This window comes from Lathyrus oleraceus, chromosome 4 (assembly GCF_024323335.1).
Source record: "Lathyrus oleraceus cultivar Zhongwan6 chromosome 4, CAAS_Psat_ZW6_1.0, whole genome shotgun sequence".
Taxonomy (NCBI): Eukaryota; Viridiplantae; Streptophyta; class Magnoliopsida; order Fabales; family Fabaceae; genus Lathyrus; species Lathyrus oleraceus.
Genome location: NC_066582.1, coordinates 294,711,557 through 294,738,025, shown reverse-complemented (window position 1 = coordinate 294,738,025; position 26,469 = coordinate 294,711,557). Strand labels below are relative to the sequence as shown.

General features: G+C 34.8%; 1 protein-coding gene and 1 long non-coding RNA gene across 2 annotated transcripts; both read right to left on the bottom strand.

Annotated features, from left to right (window-relative positions):
- Positions 1-9,437: 9,437 nt before the first annotated feature.
- LOC127075193 (uncharacterized) lies at positions 9,438-12,394 on the bottom strand. Its single transcript, XR_007786239.1, has 5 exons — positions 12,130-12,394; positions 11,884-12,006; positions 11,455-11,579; positions 11,292-11,370; positions 9,438-9,585 (listed from the first exon to the last, which is right to left on the bottom strand). It is a non-coding gene; the product is annotated as an uncharacterized LOC127075193 (long non-coding RNA).
- A 738-nt stretch (positions 12,395-13,132) lies between these two features.
- LOC127075192 (uncharacterized) lies at positions 13,133-17,044 on the bottom strand. The gene is made up of 3 exons (XM_051016671.1): positions 16,555-17,044; positions 14,401-16,124; positions 13,133-13,596 (listed from the first exon to the last, which is right to left on the bottom strand). The coding sequence occupies exons 1-3, from the start codon at positions 16,882-16,884 to the stop codon at positions 13,449-13,451; spliced, it is 2,202 nt and encodes a 733-aa protein (XP_050872628.1). The 5' UTR covers positions 16,885-17,044; the 3' UTR covers positions 13,133-13,448.
- Between the last annotated feature and the right edge of the window lie 9,425 nt (positions 17,045-26,469).

Sequence of the window (26,469 nt, the reverse complement as noted above, 5' to 3'; positions counted from 1 at the left end):
GAAAATATCGGCAAGTTGATTTTTACTATCAACATGTTCAAAAGCGACATCGCCTTTTTCAACATGGTCACATAGGAAATGGTGACATGTCTCAATATTTCTTAGTACGCGAGTGTAGCACTAGATTTTTATTTAGGTTGATCACAATAGTATTATCGCACATTATTGGAATAAGTTGAAGTTTAATATAGAAGTCGAGTAGTTATTGTTTGAACCATAAAATTTGAGCACAACAATTACCTGTTAAGACGTATTCCGCCTCGGCAGTTGACAAAGCAACATAGACTTTCTTTTTGCTATGCCAACTAACTAAGGAGTTTGAAAGTATGTCGCAAGTTCCACTAGTACTTTTCCTATCCGATTTGCAACCAGCAAAATCAGAATCGGAGTAACCAACCAAACTACAATCGCTACCTTTGGAAAACCAAATCCCATACTTAGATGTAACATGAAGGTATCTAAGAGTGTGTTTTATATCTTTTAAATGTGATTCCTTAGGAGCAGATTGATATCGAGCACATATGCATATACTAAACATAATGTCAGGCCTAGATGCAGTAAAATATATGAGTGATCCGATCATACCTCTATACCTTTTGACGTCAACATCCTTACCATTTTCATCTTTATCTAAGTTTCTGTTTGTGGGCATTGGAGTGTCAATTGACTTCGCACCTACCATTTCGAAGCGTTTAAGCAACTCTTGGCAGTACTTAGTTTGACACATAAAAGTCCATTCTTTTAGTTGCTTGATTTGAATTCCAAGAAAGTAATTCAACTCACCCATTAGACTCGTCTCAAATTCTCCCTACATAAGCTTAGAAAATTGTTTGACCAATTGCATGTTAGTAGAACCAAATATGATGTCATCAACATGAATTTGAACTAGAAAAATATGTTTTTCTTGATGTTTAATAAAAGTGTTATATCTACCTTCCCTCTAGAGTATCCTTGATTAAGTAAGAACTTACTAAGTCGCTCATACCAAGCCCTAGGGGCTTGTTTGAGACCATACAAAGCTCGTTTTAGTTTTAAAACATGATTAGGATACTCATGATTTTCAAAACTGGGAGGTTGGGAAACATACACTTCCTCATTTATATAAGCATTAAGGAAAGCACTTTTGACGTCCATTTGAAATAATTTGAAATCTTTGGAGCATGCATATGCTAGTAAAAGGCGTATAACCTAGAGGCGGACAACCGGAGCATAAGTTTCCTCATAATTTATGCCCTCATCTTAGTTATATCCTTAAACCACTAGTCAGACCTTGTTCTTAGTTATCACTCCATTTTCATCTAGTTTATTTCTAAAAAACTACTTAGTACCAATAATTTGATGATCTCACGGAGGTGGGGCAAGGTCCCACACATTATTTATTTTAAATTTATTTAGCTCATCTTGCATGGCCATTAGCCAATGCTCATCAATTAAGGCATTTTTTGCATTTTTTGGGTTAACTTGTGAAACGAATGCAAAGTGATAATAGAAATTATTTAGCTTAGAGCGTGTAGTCATGCCTTTGGTGATGTCTCCAAGAATTTTGTTAATTGGATGGTCCTTGTAAGACCTCCAAGCCAAAGGAAGATCATCCATTTTAGTTGGACTCTTATACTTCTTCTTTTCAGAATCATCATCTTCCTCCTCCTTAGGTTTCACCACTTCAGGTTGATCAATTCCTTTTTCGGTGTATTTGAGTATGTCTTATGAAGATACACATGCATCATGAAAATAAATAATTTTTTCGACATTTCTAGGATAAGATTCATCAAAAATGACATGCATAGACTCCTCAACAGTAAGTAATCTCTTATTGTATACTCTATAAGTTTTGCTTGATTGAGAGTATCCAAGAAAGATATCTTCATAAGATTTTACATCAAACTTTCCATGGTTATCCTTACTATTGTTTAAGACAAACCATTTGCATCTGAAGACATGAAGATGTGATAAATTTGGCTTTCTATCTTTTAAGAGTTCATTAGGTGTTTTGTTAAAAATAGGACTAATGAGTATCCTATTTAAAACATAACATGTCATACTAATAGCATCGGCCCAAAAATATTTTGATTGACTACTCTCATTGATCATAGTTCTTACCAACTCCTCTAAAGTCCTTTTTTTGCGCTCCACAACACCATTTTGTTGTGGGGTTCTTGGAGCGGAAAAATTATGTTCAATGTCATGTTTATCACAATAATCCTCAAAGAAGTGGTTTTCAGTTTCACCTCCGTGATCGCTTCGAATAGAAACTATGTTTGAACTTAGTTTGTTTTGGGACAACTTTGTAAAATATGTGAAAGCTGAAAAAGTCTCATCTTTACTATGCAAAAAGATAGTCTAACAAAATCTAGAATAATCATCTACAATAACGAAACCATAGTATCCTAGAAGAACCAAAAATATCCATCAGGAAAAGCTCAAGAGGTCTAGAAGTTGAAATAATATTTTTGGATTTAAAAGAGACCCTTGTTTACTTTGCCATTTGGCATGCATCGCATAGGTGGTATTTTGAAATTTTAATTTTTGATAGACCGATAACTAGATTCTTTGAAACCACTTTGTTTAGTAAATCAAAGTTAACATGTGATAAGCATCTATGACATAACCAAGAGTCTTCACTCATGGTTACTAAACACTTAGTACTTGTTAATGATACATCATTCAAGTTAAGCATATAGATGTTGTTAACCCTAATTCCCTTAAACGAATTATCTTTCTTTTCATTGTGTTCAATTATCAAACAACTATTTGTAAAAGTTATTTTATAGCCTTTGTCGCATAGTTGATTAATGTTAAGCATATTATGTTTGAGACCTTCAACAAGTATTACGTCAGAGATAGTAGTAGAAGAGGGATTACCTACACTACCTTTACCTAGTATTACACCTTTATTGTTATCTCCATAGATCATAAAACCCTTCTTCTTTGGCATGAAGTCGATGAATAGGGAAATGTCACTCGTCATATGTCTTAAGCAACCACTATCAACAAACTGCATTCTTTTCATGGAGACAAGACATTCAACCTACAAGACCAAACAAGAGTGATAGGTACCCAATTTTCATTGAGTCCTTGAGAGTGAGTGGAAATATTGTTGCATTTGGGCAACCATTGAAATACACCTTTAGGAACCAAATATCTCCTAAATTTTCATTTAGCAATGGTATGGAATTTTTTACAACAATAGTGACAAGTCAAGTGATGATGTGAGTGACTTTAGCTATTAGATTCCCTTACAACAAAATTGTACTTCTTGTACGGAACATTCAACGATCTCTTAAATTTTGTATGATTAGTAGCAAATGTAACTTTTGGTTCTAAAGCCTTGTTTAATTTGGTTTTTAGAGTAATAACCTCTTTTTTCCAAATGTGAAAAGTTTCACAACCAAACCAAGAAGATTTCTCTTACTCAACATCAACTTTTGAAGTCTCTAACATGGTTTGCTTAAGAGCTTCCATTTATTTTTCAGTTTCTAAAACTTTGACTTCTAAGTATGAAAATATTCTTTTGTTTTAAGTCAACCTTTTAAAAGCATCTACGACTTCACCATATAGATTTTCAAAAGTAATTTTTAATTCAGAATAAGACATTTCATCAATAGGTTCATATTTAGAATGACTTGCATTTTCCTTCTTATGATGATGGGCCATGAGGGAAAAAAATCTGCTTCATCATTTTCACTTGAGCTACCTTCACTTGAGGATTCACTATCACTTTCCCAAGCGTTGCATGCTCTTATAGGCTTTCTAAACTTCTTGTATTGACCCTTTGATTTATCCTTCTTAAGAAATGGATAATCCAACTTATAATGATCGAATTTTCCGCAATTGAAGCATGAACCCTTTGATTTTACTTTCTTATTCTCATCTTGCTTTGAGGAATTTTCTTGTCTTCTATAGTTGATGAGATTCTTGTTGGAGTGCTTCACTTCATTTCTCTCAATGAACTTATGGTACCGTTTAACAAACAACCTCATTTCCTCATCATTCGAACATTCATCATCATTGATTCCACAATCATCTTTCTCTTTTATAGAGGACTTAGAACTAGAAGCCATTGGAGCAATTGACTTATTGTCCACCTTCTTTTCCTTGTTCTTTTCTTTCTTAATCTTCTTCGTATGCTTCTCTAAGAAAATGAGCTCTTGTTCATGTTCTTCAAGCTAACAAAACAAATTAGTAGTGTTTAATGTCAATAGGTTGTTAGCTTCCTTGATGGCGGTGGCCTTAGGTTGTCATTCCCTATTAAGACATCTCAAAATTTTGTTAGTAGCAATTTCATTGGAAACCGACTTACCAAGTGCATTCAAACGAGTTATAAGGTGAGTGAACCTCTTTTGCATATCAACAATGGTTTCATCATGCTTCATATGAAAGAGTTCAAACTCTTGGTTCAAAGTATTGATTCTAGCTTGTTTTACTTCATTTGTACCCTCATGAGCAACTAGTAATGAGTCCCGCATAGCTCTAGCAGTTTCGTAATGAGAAGAACGTAATATTCATCAACTCCTAAAGCGGAGATTAGAATATTCCTTGCTTTCCAATCATAATACCACTTTTTCTCATCATCTGGATTCCATTGTGCTTCCGGTTTAGGTACAACAACACCATCTGCATTAGTCATAGTAATTTCAAATGGACAATTTTGAATGACATATCATACATTTCTATCAATAAAATTGATATAAATAAGCATATAATCTTTCCAATAACCATAGTTTTCACCATTGAAAATTATTATACACCCATTTAGGTTCGGAAGCCATAATCTAATAAGCGATTTTGAAGCACAAGATAAACCAGTGCTCGTGATACCACATGTTTGACAAGGGCAACGATCTAAAGGGAGGTAAATAGATCACAAATAAAATTTTCTTCAATTAAAATTATGTTTGGAAAATATTTATTATGGCAAGCGAAAGCAATTCCGGATTGACACTCGTCTATTCTGAACCGTTGTCCGAAGAATCGGATATGCGTTTAAATTGTAACGAAACGTATATTAATGATGAGAAAGTAAATCAATATATTTTACAAAATAATTGTTTGAACAATGTCACACTTTGCAATCAATTTCCAATTAATTAGGAAATAAAAATTGACACAAACAATTTATCAAACACTTGGTGTGCAATAAATACCAAACTATGTTTCCTTTATTTTGAAGATATGAAAAACCAATTGCAATTGTTTAGATTGCAATTATATTTACAAAGCAGTTTGAATTACTTCCACACAACCAGAATTTTCAGTTTATCAAATTGCACACTAAGTGTATCATCAAAATATAATATATATATATATATATATATATTATATATAATATTATATATAATATATATTATATATATATATATATATATATATATATATATATATATATAAGAGAGAGAGAGAGAGAGGAGAGAGAGAGAGAGAGAGAACACAAGGATTTGTTTAGACAGTTCCCCAATTGTCCTCACTATGGGTACGTCTGTCTCCAATTCCAAATAGAATTTAGATATGTAATTAACCTTTGCAAGAGTTGTATACAAGAGAAAAAGTAGCAACTCAAACCCCCAAACCATATGTTTTATGTTGATCATAACTTCTTCTCTTCCCTTGATCTTAAGAAATATCAAGTAGCCCAAGACTTCCAATTCGATCATCTGGTTACTGCTACTCCTTTGACATAAAATATTTTCTTTAAAGCTTTCATTTGACTGAATCCTCATTGCGAAATCTTGTCCCAAGTCTTTCAAATGATCTTCTGGTTACCGCTACTCCTTTGATAGAATCCCCGTTCTTCAAAGCTTTCACTCGGCTGAGTCCAAATGCAAAGACTTGGAGGAAAACCCTTAAATGGTTTTACAAATGAAACCCCCAAAGAATACTCAACCTAATTTGATTACAAACAATCTCAAATTGTACCTTATCAATCTAATATAGATGACACTTAACAAAAATGACTATGTGTAATTGTTGAATGTATGAAGAGAACAAGTTGAAGATGATGAGAAAATTCTTTGTATGTTCTTGGTTTCAATTGTTGAGAAATGATGGATGAATGTATATTCATATGTATGTGTGTGTAGAAACTTAACAAACAAAACTTATTTTTGGCAAATATTACAAGTTTTGTAAAATAGAACAGGATGTATTGACTTCATATTCTTATGAGTCAATACATAAAGCTTAAGAGTCGTTACATAGACTCTAGGAGTCGATACAAGTGAGGCAAAATCATTTGCTTGCAAAAAATGTTCAGCAAGAGTCGACTCCAAACACGGATGTAGCGCTACAAACGCAATATGTATCGACTCGAGGCTCTTATGTAGCACTACATAGAATAAAAAAAATTGTTTTAAGAATCCTTTAGTATGTATCGACTCATAGACTTGATGTATCGACTCATAGACGTTTTTCATGAAAATTCATAATTTTTTCTTGTAATGGTCTATCTAACCGGATTTTAAGTGTCCTAATATGATAATTCGCATCTAGACATATACAATAAGATCCAATGTACACAAATAATAAGTGTCTTAGTTTTGACATCATTCAAAATATTTCTTAGGAGGATAGTGCACTCACAAGTTCTCCCCCTAATCAAAATGTCTCATTCATCCACAACACTTTCAACTACAGATGTCCCCTTATCCAGAATGTCTCATTCATTCACAATATTTTCAACAACTGGGATCCCCTCATTCTAATTGTCTCCTTCATCCACAACATTTTAAGATACAATGGTCTCCTCTACATTATTCTTTATAAATTCAGTGTTGGTGTTACCTACTTTAACAATATTGGGTCCTACCACATTGTATTCTAGTGAGCGTATTGGTTCCTCAATAATGCCAGGTTGTAATATAGGATGAATAACATATAAATGCATTAAACCAACCAACACTATAATTGTCTTCGCCCTCCTAGTTCCATTGTCATCTTTCAACAAAACCATCTTATTAAACTCCATTTCATCATAATACCAAAGCCTATCTACAATTGGATAACCTAAATTCTTTAACCCACTCATAACTTCAAAATAACTCCAAAACTCAAGATCAATCTCCTAAGTTTCCTCTAACCCTTTATAACATAATTTGGCGAACTCAACAAACTCGCCCCATGATGCAAAATACACTGAAAACGATTATCCATAACCTAATGTAGCTACCTAAATGAGAAATAGCAGTAAGAAAGATGAAGAAACCTAAAAAGTTTACATTTTTAGTATCAAAACAATAGGTATACATACCTTATGGTTGAATATGAATGGAGTTCTTCCACTTTGTATTCTAATGAAATAAGCTTCGATGACCTAAACAAACTACCTAAATCAGAAATAGCAGTAAGCAAGATGGAACGAAACCTAAAAAGTTTGCATTTTTTATAACAAACCTATGGGTATTCGTACCTTATGATTGAAGATGAATGAAATTGTTATTCCTCTATGTATTCTGCTGAAACAAGATTCGATGATCTAAACAAGCTTCATCTTCTATGAAGGTGTCAATTCACCTGGATTTCGTCTCTTCTCTTCAGGTTTCAAGTTCAAGGGTTTCGTCTCTTCTCTTCAGGTTTTAAGTTCAATCGGTTGAGTAGAGAGAGTGAAATGAATAGAGTGAAATGAAATCAAAGATATGGAATCATTTCAGCTCATTCTTTTTAATTTTAAAATTTTAAATCAATTTGTAATACAATAATTTCATGTCAGCTAATAAATGTACAACTGAAGTGCCACGCATGCACAAACTAATCGAAGTTGACTAATTTAACAGACAAGACCAATGTGGCTAACGGAATTACACTTAAGAAACTTAAAACGAACATTTATTACATAATGGACTAAAGTGGGACCTGAAATTAAGTTAAGGGGCCAAAAGATGCATTAAGATTTTTTTTCACTTTTAGGCTTAAGAAGAATAGTATTCATCTCGTCCCACCCTCATCTTTTTTGCAAACGGACCAAAGTTTAAACTCACACCCTTAATTATATCCGTCCCGCTTTTTTTTTTTTGAGACGATAATGGCACTTTTACAGCGTTAGGCATGTGGCCTGCAGTGAACATAACATACATGTTTTAGAATTGTTATTTTCTACTCTAACAAATTTCTCTTGTTTTTATTGTTGAATAAAAAGGTAGTTTCCATTTCAAAGGAAGAGGGAAAAGAATTTAAATATGCCTATACGGCGTAGAAAAAAAAAAGAACAATTGTATCAGTTTTTGCTCCACTTCAAACTTTTTTTTGTTGCATTTAGAAAAAAGTTTGCTCGAGATCTGTACAAACACATCTATTGCTGTATGAAAAGCTATCGGAAAAATATTAAACTATCCAAACACTCCTCAAGTGTGAATATCATTTAGAGAGAGTGGTGAGAGTCGCGAGTTTCCTCTAAATCCAGCACCATGAATCTACACGATCCTAAACCTCTTTTTGATTCAATAGCTAGAAGTTGTCTTTTTTATTCCATATAACATGGCGTAGCAGCAACGGGGTGATAGTTGGACAGTCGTTATTGCAAAAATTACCAATTAGTGTATAAAATTAATTTAAATAATTTAGAGTAGAAAAATATACAAAATCAAAAAGGCTATAATACTTAATAATAAAAAATCTTAACTACAAAACAATAAAACTTAAATAGAGAAGAACGCTTTACCTAATAGAAATGAACTAAAAGTATGACAAACAACCTAATAGTTTGTAAGCAAAAACATAACAGAATAACAGAAGGGAAAATAAACATTACTAAGAGTTTGAATCGACAATTATATCTTCAGAAAAGAAAGCGGTTTATAAAAAAGAATTTGAGAATATTCTTAAGAGCTTCCATTTGTTTTTCAGAAAAGAAAGTGGTTTATAAAAAAGAATTTGAGAATATTCTTAATATGATGAATAACATATAAATGCACTAAACCTGCCAACACTACAATTGTCTTCATCCTCCTAGTTCCATTGTCATCTTTCAACAAAACCATCTTATTAAACTCCATTTCATCGTAATACCAAAGCCTATCTACAGTTGGATAACCTAAATTTTTTAACCCACTCATAACTTCAAAATAACTCCAAACTCAATATCAATCTCCTAAGTTTCCTCTAACCCTTTATATCCTAATTTGGTGAACTCAACAAACTCACCCCCATGATGCAAAATACACTGAAAACGTTATCCATGACCTAATGTAGCTACCTATATGAGAAATAGCAGTAAGAAAGATGAAGAAACCTAAAAAGTTTATATTTTTAGTAACAAAGCAATGGGTATACATACCTTATGGTTGAATATGAATGGAGTCCTTCTTCCACTTCTTATTCTAGTGAAATAAGCTTCGATGACCTAAACAAACTACCTAAATCAGAAATAGCAGTAAGGAAGATGAAACGAAACCTAAAAAGTTTGCATTTTTTTATAACAAACCTAAGGGTATTCGTACCTTATGATTGAAGATGAATTAAGTTGTTATTTCTCTGTGTATTCTGCTAAAACAAGATCCGATGATCTAAACAAGCTTCATCTTCTATTAAGGTTTCGTTTCACCTGGATTTCGTCTCTTCTCTTCAGGTTTCAAGTTCAAGGGTTTCGTCTCTTCTCTTCATGTTTCAAGTTCAAGGGTTTCATTTGAGTAGAGAGAGTGAAATGAATAGAGTGAAATGAAATCAAATATATGGAATCATTTCAGCTCATTCTTTTTAATTTTTAAATTTTAAATCAATTTGTAATACAATAATTTCATCTCAGCTAATAAATGTACAACTGAAGTGCCACACATGCACAAACTAATCGAAGTTGACTAATTTAACATACAAGACCAATATGGCTAACGGAATTACACTTAAGAAACTTAAAACGAACATTTATTAAATAATGGACTAAAGTGGAATATGAAATTAAGTTAAGGGGCCAAAAGATGCATTAAGCTTTTTTTTCACTTTTAGGCTTAAGAAATATATTATTCATCTTGTCTCACCCTCATCTTTTTTGTAAACGGACCAAAGTTTAAACTCACACCCTTAATTATATCCGTCCCGCTTTTTTTTTCGAGATGATAATGGCACTTTTACAGCGTTAGGCCTGTGGCCTGCAATGAACATAACATACATGTTTTAGAATTGTTATTTTCTACTCTAACAAATTTCTCTCGTTTTTATTGTTGAATGAAAAGGTAGTTTCCATTTCAAAGGAAGAGGGAAAAGAATTTAAATATGCATATACGGCGTAGAAAAAATGAACAATGGTATCAATTTTCGCTCCACTTCAAACCTTTTTTTGCTACAGTTAGAAAAAAGTTTGCTCGAGATCTGTACAAACACATATATTGTTGCATGAAAAGCTATCGGAAAAATATTAAACTAGCCAAACACTCCTCAAGTGTGAATATCATTTAGAGAGAGTGGTGAGAATCGTGAGTTTCCTCTAAATCCAGCACCATGAATCTACACGGTCCTAAACCTCTTTTTGTTTCAATAGCTAAAAGCTATCTTTTTTATTCCAGATAACATGGCGTAGCAACAACGGGGTGATAGTTGGACAGTCGTTATTGCAAAAATTATCAATTAGTGTATAAAATTAATTTAAATAGTTTAGAATAGAAAAATATACAAAATCAAATAGGCTACCATACTTAATAAAAAAAACCTTAAGTATAAAATAATAAAACGTAAATAGAGAAAAACACTTTACCTAATAAAAATGAACTAACAGTATGAGGAACAAACCAATAGTTTGTGAGCAAAAACAGATCAGAATAACAAAAGGGAAAACAAACATTACTAAGAGTTTGAATCGACAATTATATCTTCAGAAAAGAAAGCGGTTTATAAAAAAGAATTTGAGAATATTCTTAAGAGCTTCCATTTGTTTTTCAGAAAAGAAAGCGGTTTATAAAAAAGAATTTGAGAATATTCTTAATAGGATGAATAACATATAAATGCACTAAACCAACCAACACTACAATTGTCTTCATCCTCCTAATTCCATTGTCATCTTTCAACAAAACCATCTTATTAAACTCCATTTCATCGTAATACCAAAGTCTATCTACAGTTGGATAACCTAAATTCTTTAACTCACTCATAACTTCAAAATAACTCCAAAACTCAAGATCAATCTCCTAAGTTTCCTCTAACCCTTTAAAACCTGATTTGGTGAACTCAGCAAACTCACCCACATGATGCAAAATACACTAAAAACGTTATCCATGACCTAATGTAGCTAACTATATGAGAAATAGCAGTAAGAAAGATGAAGAAACCTAAAAAGTTTACATTTTTAGTAACAAAGCAATGGATATACATACCTTATGATTGGATATGAATAGAGTTCTTCTTCCACTTCGTATTCTAGTGAAATAAGCTTCGATGACCTAAACAAGTTACCTAAATCAAAAATAGCAATAAGCAAGATGGAACGAAATCTAAAAAGTTTGCATTTTTTTATAACAAACCTATGAGTATTTGTACCTTATGATTGAAGATGAATGAAGTTGTTATTCCTCTATGTATTCTGCTAAAACAAGATTTGTCTTCTATGAAGGTGTCGTTTCATCTGGATTTCGTCTCTTCTCTTCAGGTTTCAAGTTCAAGGGCTTCGTTTGAGTAGAGAGTGAAATGAAAGAGTGAAATGAAATAAAAAATATGGAATCGTTTCAACTCATTCTTTTTTATTAGTCTTTTTTTTCATTTTTAGACTTAAATAGCATAGTGTTCATCTCATCCCACCCTCGTCTTTTTGCAAACGGACCAAAATTTAAACTCACACCTTCAATTTTCTTTATCCCACCTTTTTTTTTCGAGACGATAATGACATTAGAACTGTTATTTTCTACTTCTCTTGTTCAATAAAAAGGTAGTTTTCATTTCAAAGGAAGAGGGAAAAGAATTTAAATATACCTATACGACGTAGAAAAAAAGGAATAGTCGTATCAGTTTTCGCTTCACTTCAAACTTTTTTTTGCTGCAGTTAAAAAATAGTTTGCTCGAGATAAGTTTCCGCTTCACTTCAAACTTTTTTTGCTGCATATAGAAAAAAGTTTGCTCGAGATATGTACAAACACGTCTATTACTGCATGAAAAGCTATCGGAAAAAGCTATCGGAAAAATATTAAACCGTGCAAAACACTCCTCAAGTGTGAATACCATTTAGAGAGAGTGGTGAGAGTCGAGTTTCCTCTAAATCCAGCACCATGAAGTCTACACAGTCCTAAACCTCTTTTTGATTCAATAGCTAGAATCTATCTTTTTTATTCCAGATATCATGGCGTAGCAGCAACGTGGTGAGCAACGTGGTGATAGCTGGACAGTCGTTATTGCAAACATTATCAGTCAATGTATAAAATTAATTTAGACAGTTTAGAATAGAAAAATATACAAAATCAAAGAGGCTACCATTCTTAATAATCAAAAACCTTAACTACAAAACAATAAAACTTAAATAGAGAAGAACACTTTACCTAATAGAAAATAAACTATAAAAGTATGAGGAACAAACCAATAGTTTGTGAGCAAAAACATAACAGAATAAAAACATAACAGAATAAGAAAAGGAAAAACAAACATTACTAAGAGTTTGAATCGACAAAAAGAAAGTGGTTTATAAAAAAGAATTTGAGAAATTTTGCCCCAAAACCCTAATAGAGAACGCAACGGCGGATTGGGGCCATAACAACTTATATTGTTGGCGGTGGCTCTCATAGAATTTTGCCCCAAAACCCTAATAGAGAACGCAATGGCGGATTGGGGCCACAACAACTTATATTGTTGACGGTGGCTCTCATAGCAAAAGCGACACTCCGAACCCTACTAGTGATAATGCAACTATTCCACTATAACCTGCTATTGACCACATAGAATAGAAGAGATAAAGCACCAGGCAAATGATGAGAATAAAATAGATTTCAGATCAACTGCAAAACTCCTACATTAACTATGATTGATCTGAACATTTTCTTCAGGTATAGCTGAAATATGAACTGCAATCCAAAAAGAAAAGACTAATGCTGCACAAAAGAAGAAAAAACATGAGTGCATAAAAAACCTACAAAGAACTATTTGGACTGGACATATGGCCTGTTTCTGGTTGGAAAGATCCAACTTGGCGGTCCGAGCCAGGTCTTTCAATACACCATCACTATATTCACTATATAACCAAAGTCATAACCATCTCCCAAAGGTAAACTGTCTGCTAATGTACAGTAGTTGTGTAGCATAAAATAACACAGCCTCAACAAGCTTGATTTACAAAAAAAAAAAACAAGTACAGTGAATTCTACCCAAAAAATGAAAGAAAGAAAACAAGTAAAGAGTGGAAACCATTAAGGAAAGCCATACTACCCCGCCTTTTCATTAAATAATAAAGATACAGAGAAAGGAGAAGAACATGTGCAGCATATTACAAAATAAATCTTGAGACATAGAATGACTGAACATGAATTATGAGAAAATAACGTAGCTCTGTCTCATTTTGAAGGAAATGAAAGATTGCTCTCAAGCATAAAGGATAGATCATGCATTTGTGACATCAACATCTCTACGTCATCTTTTGATCCTAAGTCTGCCGTGGAAACATCTCCAGGATTTTGCCTCACGGTATCCTCATCAGCCACCCTAAACATACACAAGATAGCATAAATTTCTATTCTGAATGTACAAAATGTCAATCAAGATCAAACTTAGCCTGCAGAGCATTCGAAAGGATGAAGAACATCCAAGTTCTTAAGCGCCAAGGAACAGGGAAGAATTGATATATTTAAGCATTGGTGTTCTAATAGAGAACATAATATGAAGGGAAAGACCCTTTAGTGTCTTCCTTCCCACCTCTTTTAGGCTTTGTTTGGGAGTTAGGAGGGAAGGAAGGAGGAGAAGAGGGCTTTGAAAAATCGGAAGGATGAAGTGGAAAGAAATGAAGCATTTGAGAGGGGAGGGATTTGAAGGGCTTACTTTTCTTCATAGCACAATCGCCATAATTTAGAAGAGCTAAAAAATTGTATTGGAGGAGGGATTTGAAGGGGTTAGATAAACTCTTCAAATCCAATCTACCTTGTTATAATAATTTAAATATTAAAAATAAGTATTCATTTATCATTCTAAACAAAAAGCGCTCTTTCAAAAATAGTTAAAGATTGATCTATTTTTCTCTCTAATCATCATCTCCTTTCAAAGTCCTCCCCTCCAAACTCCCAAACAAAGCCTTAGGCTTTCTCCCATTCCCTTCTTCGAGGAAAATCTATTTTGATTCATAATATGCATGCTACAAAATATGAATTAAGTTGGCTTATACCTATTACTTAGATGTAAAGATTTTGTGAATGGACTCAATGTCCATCTGATCTGATGCTCAAAAACTTGTTGAATTCAATTATGCATATTTTTCTAGAATAAAATAATGCAACTGAGATAATATCAACGCACCTGTTTAAAGAATCAGCTGTACGTTGAGCATTGGTTGCTGCAGGAGTACCATGCTGTCCTAAAAAACCATGCTGTGAAAATCCACTAAAATCCATATCATGTGAGTTGTTTGACGATCCAAATAAATTCATTTCGAAGGTCTTTTCCGAATTTGTTTGATTCAGAGTTTGTAAAGGAACATTTTTTAAAGGATCTTCTTGTCTAGTGGTCATATTAGTAAAGTCACTCCAAACATCAAATGAGTCGGCATCATTTTTAGTGGTCACAGTGTCGGTTGTTTTGTTATTGCTAACTTGCCATTGGTCATCTTGCATCCAGTCAAAACTTTTAACATTAGAAGCACTATCACCCTTTACTGTATTGGTATCATGAAGATCAGCGGTTAATTCAGATATCCCAGTCTGGTCTTTTATCTCAGAGTGTAAAGCACTACTGGAAGGATTTTGTGAAATGGCTGAACCAGTAAAATCATTCCATGCATCAAATGAATTGGTAATATCATTAGTAGTCGTAATACCAGTTGCCTTGTTATTGTTCCCTTGCCATTGGTTATTTTGCATCCAGTCAAAATTACTAGATGAACCAACAGCACTTTCTGCCGTCTTTGTATCATTAGGATCTTCAGTCTTTTCAAATTTCCCAGTCTGGTAAGTTATCTCAGCATTAGAAACACTGGGGGGAGAATATTCCGCAGCGGCTGAGCCAGTGAAATCATTCCATGAATCAAACAAAACAGTAGCTTCTTTAGTACCAACATTATCAGTTGCCTTGTTATCATTATCTTGCCATTGGTTATCTCCCATCCAGTCAAATTCCTTGTTAGAAGAACTATTAGCCCCCTCTTCCGGTTTTGTATTAGTCAAATTTACCGCAGGAAATTCAAAATTGCCGGTCTGGGCAGTTATCGTTGATGTGGAAATTATACCATAAGGGTCTTGAGTGCTTGCTGATCCAGTAAAATCATTCCATGAATCATCTTCATCAGTAGCCCCAATATCAGGTATTTTGGTGTCACTCTCTTGCCACTGGTCATCTTGCATCCAATCCAAATTTCTAGTTGAGGAAGCATTAACAATTTCTTCTTTTTCTGTATGGAGATCCCCGGTCTTTTCCAACTTCCCAGACTGGCCAGCTATCATTGAGTTAGAAGTTCTAAATCCATCACCCTGAAACCAATCATCTTCGGATGCTGAAGGATTGAAATCATCATTCTTCGTTACACCAACAGAATCATTTTGATATCCAGATATCGTATCCAATTCAACTTTAGAATGATCGACTGACTTGGACTCTTCATGAACAGGACCAGAACTAGCAGACTTGAAGTTGGCCTCCCAACCTGAAAAGGAATAACCACTCTGATCCTCTACAGACCCTCCCAGTGCTTCCGAAGCTTGGACATTCTGAAACAAACTAAGATTCTCATTAGCTTGGAAAGTGTTATCTGAAGCAGCACCCACGTTTCTTTCAGATGCCGAATTCAGCTCAGACACATTGGAATCAGATTCCCTCCGATCAAAAAAACTATCAACATCAACACCAGACAAACTCAACGAACTTTCCCCGGGAAATGCTTCCGAATCTGAATTACTTGAAAGTGTTCTTTCAGCCTCAGAATTCCATTGAATTTCCAAATCTAGTAGTTCAGATAAAGGAATCTCATTGTTTAATTCACTCCTCGCTCTGTTTGATGCATGTTCATCCACTATCGGTTCCACCATCTCCTGCAAAGCAATGAGTTAATATTACAATACACCAAACTACACACACATACACACAACCAGATAAAACAAATTTTCAAAACTAGATTTAAATAAAGAGTGCTCAATTTCGAAACCCTGTCAATGTAAACAATCACAACCAATCGCAAATTTAACTTCTAAGATAGTTATACTTGAAGTTAAATATTCCTGATGATTAGCACAGCGCGATTATAACTAATTGACATTGCAATAAAACTGACTCTGCAGACCAGTTAAATCCAAAAAGAAATTACATAATCACAATTTATTGCATCAGAGGTCAAATTGAAGAACATTATATCAAAATAAAACACAGAATTTTGAATTTCCAGAATTAAGGGAAGCACATTCAATTTAAAATGATTGAATCGAAAGAAAGAATTTAAGAAAGCAATAGTAAGATTAATAATACCGATCCATCAAGTTGAAGAGATTCAAGCAACCAACGATATCCAAGAGTGTTCTTAAATTTGATAGGATCAGGAGGAAGATCTTTATGAGGATTTGAGCCACAAAACACGCAGATGAAGGACTGGACACCGCGGAGGAGCCTACCATTGCAATTCTTGCAGCGAAGATAAGGTGGCGAGGGATCGAGTTTCGCGACGGTTTCTGCAACAGAAGCTAGCTTCGGGAGAGGGAGATTTTCCTCTTTCTCTGGGTGGTACCAAGAGAGGTTAGCCTCTTTGCGAAGCAGGATCTGTAAGTGCTTTATTTGATCTACCGGTATCTCGAACGCCATTGTTAGGGTTTCGGTGATCGAATTTGGTTCAGTGTTACGCTTTTGTTCTTCCGTCGTTACAGAGGTTCAGTCACTGGTGACTAGTGAGAAATTTTGTTTCTTGGCCTATAACCTACAAATTTTGTTCCCAGAAAATATGTACAGTTGTAATATCAAAAATATGAAAATGATTATCACAAAAAATATATATGAAAGTGAAAATGTTTGATAGTTTTTGATTGGTTAATTTTTTTATCTACAAAATTAAGTTTATTAGTCAGAGATTTTTAACTTAATTTTAAATTTTATTTTCGTGATTTATCTAATCATTATATTTTAATTACTTAAAAGTCATTTTGTTAGTCAAATTAATCATTTTGATAAAATATTAATAAAACATATTAAGTTTGAATAATGTAAAATGACATTATAACAAAAGTTAAACTAATGAATTAACAATTTAGTTAACTTACTAAATTTAAACTTTATAATTAGTTTATTGACTAAATCCGGATTAAAATGATCAAATTTAAATTTCATAACATTTTACAATACAATAACCTATTCTTCACTATATTATAGTTTCGTATCAATATAATTTTAAATTTAATGATATTAAACCAAAAATTTATTATATTTTTTTATTCAAAACAAAGACATTAAAATAAAAGACATTAAATAAAATGACATTAAACATGCTCATTCCAAAATGAAATAAGCAATCCATTTTATACACAGAATCTTCCATTTCCAAATACTAACCATTCATGCATTCATCACCAACACGCTTGTAGCACGTGTAGAATTCACAATTTACTTCACAATACAATTTTAAAACATAACATAATATTCGTAATTTTAGAATTCACAAATTACCTCATAGAGATATGCTCCACACTGAGAATGCATTATTCTCTTGCCAAAACATAAAGATTATTTCCTGAACTAGAGATGTCATCTATAGTTCAAATTCTCTAGAGTTCCATCTTCAACAATTAATTTGAATAGTATGTGTTATATTTGGATTTTTTCAGCTAGTGGAAAGACAACAAAGAATGTCAATGAAAAGACATTTGTTATGAAAAAGCATTAATGAAGTGTCTTAAAGAGCATTATTATTGAAACATCGACAGACAAATAAAAAATGATCGATTGAGTCGTCGACACAGGGATATATGGTTTGAAGGGCTCTCAGTGATAAATCCCCAAGACTTGGGTCGCTGAGAAACATGTCCAGAATCTAGAAAATGGGCATTCAACAGGAGTCTTTATTTCATCAAGAAGATCAGTCGACTGAGACACGTAAGGTGAAAGACTTAGTAAACTTACAAGTCCAGAGTCCTTGATAGTCAGTATCGACAGTACGTTGGAGCAGTTACCATTGAAGGTTCGTGAGGAAGTTGGGAGCAATTACCACTCAACGTGGGTTGCAAACAGGTAGTGTTGTAGGTAATACGTAAACACACTGGTGGGAACTTGAAGATTGAACATGGAGTGAAAGCAGGAGTTCCTTAATGGTCATAATCGTCGTCGACAGTTACTTTGTAAATATAATAAATAGCAGGCTCATACATGGGATCAAGGGTCAAGAAATTTCATACATACACTCCATACCACTGAAGTACTTGAGTCAAAGAGCAAAATAGTCGAGCGAGAAATATGCATGCGTCTGCATTTAGTCTTTTTCATTAGTCTTTTGTTTCCTTAAACGGAACATGTACTTTTACTTTTGCTTTGTTTAATATCATTTATTTCATTTTACCATATCATTTGTTGCAACCTGGCATCATTTAAACTCTTTTTCTATGTCGTTATCATTCACACGACGACTGCATTCAATTCACACGCATGTGCGTTTACACAAATCATTTTCACAAATTGCTTTGGAGATTTTTCGAGTTAATCTCACAGACTTTCAAACTCGTGATTGTTTAATAAAAACACCGATAAACAAATTGGCGCGCCTAGTGGGACCTTTTGTGCGCGTACTTTTGCAGAAAAGTGGCGTCTTATGTTATTTTCTTTGTAGTGTCTTCCATTTGTGTGGGTTTTGTGTTGTATGCACTTGAGGAGTCGTAAGCGACTTTCTGAAATGTCTCGAAAAAACCAAACACATTCCCAAAGTAATACTCCAAACCCAGGAGGACAACCGACGATTACTAGTGTCGGAAGTTCTTTGGTTCCAACCTCCGTCATGGAAATGCCCACTGCTATAAGCCAACTAGTGGTGTATTTCGTACCTCCAGATGTTGGAGTTTTGTCACCACAATCATCAACTGCACCAACCTTTTCTAGGGAATATCGGAATTTAGGAGACCAGAGGCCTCCTTATCTAAGTTTCTTGTTACCTCAGAAGGAACAAGCATATGGCATGCCAAATGTAATGATGGCAAGCATGCACCCTAGTACATCAATATATTATAAAATGCGACGGCAACTTCATCGCCCTTTAATCCGTTTTTGGCTTCAGCGTCCACCACGGGCAACTTTGGCCAACTAGAACAACCACTAGGAGATATGTGGTATTTTCCTCCCCAGGGTGCTTTGTCCTTGACCAATAACTCTCTTCAAGTCATGAGACATTTAATGGATGAAAGTAACCATGATATGGTCCACATAATTACGCAACATATTTAGCCCACTTATAGAAAATATGAATAAGATTTATCAACAATTAGCCCACCAAATGGGTAGCATTGTTGTTTTTTTCGGTGCACCACTAACACTACCAACTCCAGTGCCTAACATTCCTCAGGGGGCTAATACCCCAAAAAATAGGATTGTCAAAAACTGTTAGGGGCCAGAAGGCCTCGACATGGTCCTAGTTCAACGCAACCAAGATGATAACCAAGTCTTAAGACATGCCGGACAAGACAGTGTAGGGGTACAGGATAATGTCACTAACGTTGTTGAACTTATGTTGGTCCAAAATGGCCTCAACGTGGGCCTCCCCAAACTAAGATATATATCCCCATTTTCTGAGTATGTAAGGCAAACTGAATTGTCGAAGGGCTGGAAAGTCCCAAAGTTCACCAAGTTTTTTGGTGATACTAATTAATCCACCGTCGAACACGCCACCCGGTACCAAACCGGGACTGTTGATTTAGCTAACTATGAGGATTTGAAAATCAAGTATTTTCCAAACTCATTTACTAAGAATGTTTATACGTGGTTCACAACTCTCTCCCTAAATTCTATCTTTACTTGGGCTCAACTAGAAAGAATGTCCCAAGAGCATCTCTACATGGGACAATTTAATATTAGTCTCAAGGAATTGGTCAGCGTAAGGCAAAAGGTGGCTAAAAGTATCGATGATTATCTCAATAGGTTTAGAACCTTGAAAGCGATATCTTTTACGCAAGTGCCAAAATATGAGTTATTCGAACTAGCAGCAGGGGTCTTGTTTACTCCATTAGGAAGAAATTAGACACCCAGTACTTAAGAGACATGGCCCAGTTAGCCGATAGAGTTCCACAAGTCAAACGACTTAAGGATGAGAAAGCTAGAACCTCCAAGTTCAGTAAAAAGAAGGTGGCCTATGTCGAAGTCGACAACTTCGACTCTGAGTATGAGTATGTGTAAGAAAATGAGATTAATGTGGCAGAGTTAAAGTCAGAGTCTCCTTACACATGCAAATTGTTGAAACCCTCAAACAGGAAGAATCTCGTTGAGCCCAAAAATGAAATTTTTGTTGTTAGAACATATACCTTCGATGTTACTAAGTGTGATGAAATCTTTGATCTATTAGTTGTTAATGGATAAACTGTTATCCCTAAAGGGGCTACGTCCCACCATTAGAACAAAGAAAGAATTTTTTTTTTGTAAATTCCATAATTTTTTGGGTCATAGAACTTCTCAATGTGTACTTTTTCAGGGGTCTAGTGCAAAATGCTCTCAAGGATGACAAACTCAAGTTTGCTGACGCATACGCATGCATGTTTCTCACTTAACCACCTCGCTCTTTGACTCAGGTACTCTAGTGGTATAGAGAGTATGTAAGAAATTTTGCAACCCCTGATCCCATGTATGATTATGATATTTATTCTATTTACAAGGTAATTGTCGACCACGGTTATGATTATTGTACGACTACTTTGTTTACTCCATGTTCAATCTTCAAGTTCCCAGTAATGTGCTTACGTGTCTTCCAAGTCATTCTCTGTTCAAAACCCACATTGAGTGGTAACTGCTTCACACTTCTTCACAAACCCTCGATGCTAACCGCTCCAACGTGTTTTCGGCGCTGCCTATCAAGGATTCAAGACTTGTAAATTCATTAAGTTGTTTATATCTCGTGGCTTAATCGACTGGTCCTCTTGAATGAATAAAGATATATATCGAATGTCCTTCTCGAGATTTTGGACATGTTTCCAGGTTTGGGGGATTAATCCCTGAGAGTCCTCCAAACCACGTCTCATTGTGTCGACATCTTGGTCAACCCTTCATCCTTGGTCTATCAACGAATTATCATTAATGTTGTTTTAAAGACACATCATTAATGCTTTCTCACAGTAAATATCTTTTCATTGACGTTCTTAGATGACTTTCTAGTGGATGAAAACTCAAGTATAATAGATGCCCCTAAAAAAATGTCATTGTCGATCCATATCAGATGGGAGAAAGGAGACATTGTTTGTAGTTACTCTGTCACTATTCATATTTTGTGCCACGTCACCTCAGTCATGCTTGTTGTCAATCATTATGACTAACTTTTTTAGTAATGCACACGTCATGGTCATGCTTGTAGATTCACTATGATTACCTCTTATTTCCTAGGAAGACCAAGTGTAATGGAAATTCTCTAACTTCCATCTTGCTTTCCCCATGGATTTTATATGCCATTTGTAAAATCAACCACCGTGTGGCTGATCTTTTATAGGACAAAACTAAATTGTTTCTTCATCTGCTATGTAAACATGTTTATTCAAACGCCTTCTTCTTTCCTGTTTTTTCACCTTGCCTCACTGAAACCCTAACTTTTCCTTTTTCCTTACTCTCTTACTAATATAAAACCCATATCATTCAATGGCGCCTCCGGTATAACACTTTGGGCTTTGCAGCCGAAATTGATCTTCCTATTGTTGTGGATGGTCGTGCCTATGTGTCGGAGCTTCCCTTGGAAATGGAACACGAAAAGATATGGTATCTCTCTTCTTTTATCCCCTACGTTTTTGCTGGTAAGGTGCATGCATTTATGGGTCCTTTACCTAAATATATTAAGAAACCCCAACTGCTTCTGGATTATTTCCCTATATATCGTGAGTATGAACCATTAGTGTTCATAGATGAACCTTTCAAGTTTAACTTCTTCAAAAGCTAGGTCTTCTGTTCCTCTCCGCCACCAGAGGATGTTGAGTATATTAAGTGGTTGGATAGGGTTGAAGGGAAGAACACACAATATTGGAAAGATTTAGGAAGTTATGATCTAATCCAACTATCTAGGGTGAATCTCTCTTACAATCCCCATATGTTGATCGCTTCCATGTGTTTCTGGGATACATCTACCAACACTTTTTAACTACCTTGTGGGATGATAATTCCCATTTTCTTAGATATAGTTTCTATAATTGGTGTTCTTCTAACTGGGACGGACTTCAATCTTGCAAAAGTTACCAGAACTGACCCCACCTTCTCCTTCTCTAGACCGGCTTATAGCTCCTTCATAGGGGGTCATCTAAAGGCAACCCACGACATTTATGCGCATGAACATATCGTGTTTCTTACTTATTATTTGTTGAGGTATGTATTTTATGCTCAATATGTTCAGGTGGCTAAAAAATACGTGCCCCTTGCAACCTAGCTCTATGAAGGCGGGAAAATACATATGAGCTGATGAATTCTCCAAAAGTGTATCGATAGTGTCACAATAATAAAAGATAGAATCCACAGGGATTGTGTTTGAACAAGCCAACAATTGTGCAATGTAAAGGAAAACTATAAATGGGGGGGGGGGATACAGGTTTAAGAATGAAAAACAAACTACGAGTTTAAAACAAAAATATTAAGACGGTTAGATTGTGTATTGAGTCTCCTTATCCTCTCTTGTTGATGTATGATGCCTTGTGTAGCACCTCAAATTTGCACCTCCCATTTTGTACATACATTTTCATCATTAGGTCATTAACATTACATTGGCCACTGCATAGCATTGCATTGTCCTTTGCCAAGTGCAAGTCATCAATCAAGACTGGTCAAGAGATCCAGTCAAGCAAGCAAGCAAGTGCATTTCCTATTGAAGCAAAGCCCTATGGTTGGTTCAACAAGTTCATATGACCTAGAGATCATTTTGGAGTGGTTTGGCCAAAGATTGGATGATCAAAGCTCAACAGTCAAGCTGAATTTCATCTGAAACCCTAGAAAGTCAAATGTGGTCAACTGTGCATGAAATCATGGATTTGAAGGTGGGAGATGGTTTGAAAGGCCTCATTCATGTCCATACAAGTCTCATTTGACATGCCAAAGATCATCATTGGAGAATTTGAGGTCAGATGAAAAGTTTCCAAAAATAGTAAGTGACCTGTAATTTCAAACTGCCAAAAATGGAAAGGTCTTCTCCTCAAATTTACAGCATCATAAAAGCTTCAAATGGAATTTTGTCCAACATGAAAGTTGAAGATCTTGCTCTCACCTTTCCAAAAAGTCCAAGAACATCCATTTCTCATGTGTGGTTGGCAAGTTATGATCAAATCAATGTCAAGAAATTTTGAACTTCAAACTTGGATAACTTTCACACCAATTGGCCAAATTGAGTGGGGTTTTTTGCTACAATCTCCATTTGACATGCTCTATCATAATCATTCATTACATTTCACCAGAAATCATCACACAAAAATTGCATTTTTTCACTTTACTTGAATTTGAATTTGGAGGGAAAAAAGTCCATTTGAAAAATATGCATTTTCCACATTTCCCACCACTTGCATTTGGTCTTAAATCATTTTTGGAGTGTGTTTGGACAGATTTTCGTGCACTGTAGCAAGAGTTTCATGCACATGAGGGGTGAATGGCAAATTTGGCATAAACACTCATTTTCATTAACCACTTGCATTTTGCTTAATCATGATTAGCAAATGTGTTTAACAGAGCATATATATAGCTAATCCTAACAGAAATTGCATCAGGAGTAATCACTTTTTCCACATCTAGATCTAGAATCAAAATTTTTCTCTAAAACTTTTCTTGCATTTTCTTCACACAACATCCATTCATCTTGCTAAATTCTTGCTACTGAATTGTTCTTGAGTGGAAATTACATGTGGAATCGAAGCCAATAGTGCAGGATCAAAGCATTCTTCAAGCTTGAGCATCGATGGTGATTTCAAAGGGAGCTGGATTCGTGAGCGATTAAGGTCTCAATTCTTCTCCAAACACCTCCACAAGCATTATAGAAGGATCCTGGGACTTCACAAGCCTTGGAGGAAGACGAATTCAACCTCTGTTCTTCATTAAGGTCAGAATTCGTTTCCATTGATTCATGAAGTTATTAAGTGTTAGTTATAGATCTTCGAGTGCTGATTAAAATGAGCTTTGAACCGCGAGTTTTCATGCACAAATGAGTTAGATCTAGGTGATTAAAGTCTTGTTGATGAAACTTGTTTCCTTCGATATGAGTGTGTTTGCTTGTTTCTTGATTAATTGTTTATGGATTATTGATGTGTGTTGAAAGACCTTTGTGTTGATATGATTATTGTTGAAATTGGGGGAAAAATGTTCTTGATCTGGTACTGGCTTGATGAACACGATGAAGACTGAGAAATTTCGTTTCCAGATTTTCTGTTTGATCCGTTGGAAGGTTTCGTTCGTGTACTGCATGTGTTCGCGAGAAGAAGCTCATGCATTGGTCCAGCACGCTGCCACGCGAGCGTAATGATTGGCCCGGGCGCTTTGACTCAGCTGACCGGCCACGTTGGATTAGTGATACGGGGCGTTTTGCCCCTAGCGCTGTTCATTCCATTAAAATATTAATAAATCATTTTATTTCATTTACCTATTTTAATTTTTATTTCACTTTCTTTACAATCTTCTAAAATTCATAATAAATCAAAGAATGATCCAAATTACATGGGGATTTTTGCTATGGTTTCCTTTTTCTCTCTAGTTTTTTATCAACATGATAATCAAAATTGTGCACGTGTGGAATCTGTTTGGGCTTAGGGAATGTTCATACATGTCATTTGTTGCACCTTGCTTGCTATTTTGATCATGAAATGATGATGCTTAATCCAATGGAGCTGAAATTTTATATGTGTAAACTAGACACCTTGAGGAGCATTTTGGTATATAGTTTGTGATTTTTGCATTCCTGGTTTGTGAAATATGCTCTGTTCATTAGAGGTGTGAGAATTTGTGTCACACCATTTCTTGTCCAATTTGTGGAATTTCTTTACCATGCCATATGAACTTGAATTGATCTAAACTTTTGCATGTTGATACTTCTGGATGTTAAGTTTGTTCCTGAATTTTTATGGATTTTTTGAGTGCATTTCCAATTTGTTTGAGAATTTCTTTGCTGTTTGACCATTTATGGACTTCTTGTGAGTCATGATCTTATTTGATTTGTGAAATTCTTGTTGTTTATTGGATGGACTTGAAATTTTGCATGTGTGTTCTATACACCTTGAAGTTTGCCATGGCTTTGATTTGGTTCATTTATCTTATGCTAATTCTGTTTTGTGCTTGCTTGAAGTTGATGCATGATTTGGTGCCTTGTATGAGCTTGTTTGAACATGCTTTGACTTATGGATTTTAGTTGACTTGTTTCCCTTTGTCCAAATGACTTGAAATTTGGTGTGTTGATCATGTTATGAGTGCTGTTTAACCATGATTTTTCCTGGGATTTATTGAAATATTTTTGAGTTGATTTGAATTGAATCATTCTGTTTGCTTCTATGAGCTTCAAATTGCATGCTTTGCCTTCTTTGCCTCATGAAATGATCTTGGTGAATGATATGAATGTGAGACCACTTGGATTTGTTTCTTATTTGATTGATCTTGCTTTTGGTTAAGTTTCATGTTCTGTTTTGGTTTATTGCTCCCATTTTGACCCTAGGTCATGTCCTAGTGGTTAGTGCTTAATGTTTGAGTTTTGTTTCAGGTCAAAGTGCACAATTGCTTATACTTGATGATGTGCACTCAATTGGAGTTGGTTTATTGCTTGTTTATGACTAATCTTGAGTTTATTTTGTAGGCTTTGAGACTTGAGCTTAGGCCTTGTGGCTTGCACCTTTGTGCATTGATGCTTGTTTGTCTGTTTATGTACAGTTAACTGTTGATCATTGTTTGTTTGACTTGTTTGAGTTGAGTACTGATTATGCTGGATTGTTTTCAGGTACCTTAGTTGCTATAGTTCCTTTGTGAACTTGCTTTTTGCTTTGCTTGCTAGATTGAGCATTGAGGTATAATGACTCTAACTCCATGTAGTCTGGAAGACCTGGCCTGTTACTTGGCCAGGCACCTGTCTGAAGTCCTCCTTAAGAGGCAATGCTTGTGCTTGTTTATCTTTGTCCCTGTACATATCAAAGACCTTTGATAAGGCAATTGGCAGATACAAGAGATGTGCAATCCATCTCCTGCTATTCAGTTGAGTCATCCCTCTGCTCACACCAC

Excerpts from the sequence above, each read along its gene's own strand:
- LOC127075192 (XM_051016671.1), bottom strand. The coding sequence starts at position 16,884 with ATGGCGTTCGAGATACCGGTAGATCAAATAAAGCACTTACAGATCCTG. Across the intron at positions 16,125-16,554 it reads CTCTTCAACTTGATGGATCG|GAGATGGTGGAACCGATAGT; the intron begins GTATTATTAATC and ends ATTGCTTTGCAG. Across the intron at positions 13,597-14,400 it reads ACAGCTGATTCTTTAAACAG|GGTGGCTGATGAGGATACCG; the intron begins GTGCGTTGATAT and ends GTGTATGTTTAG.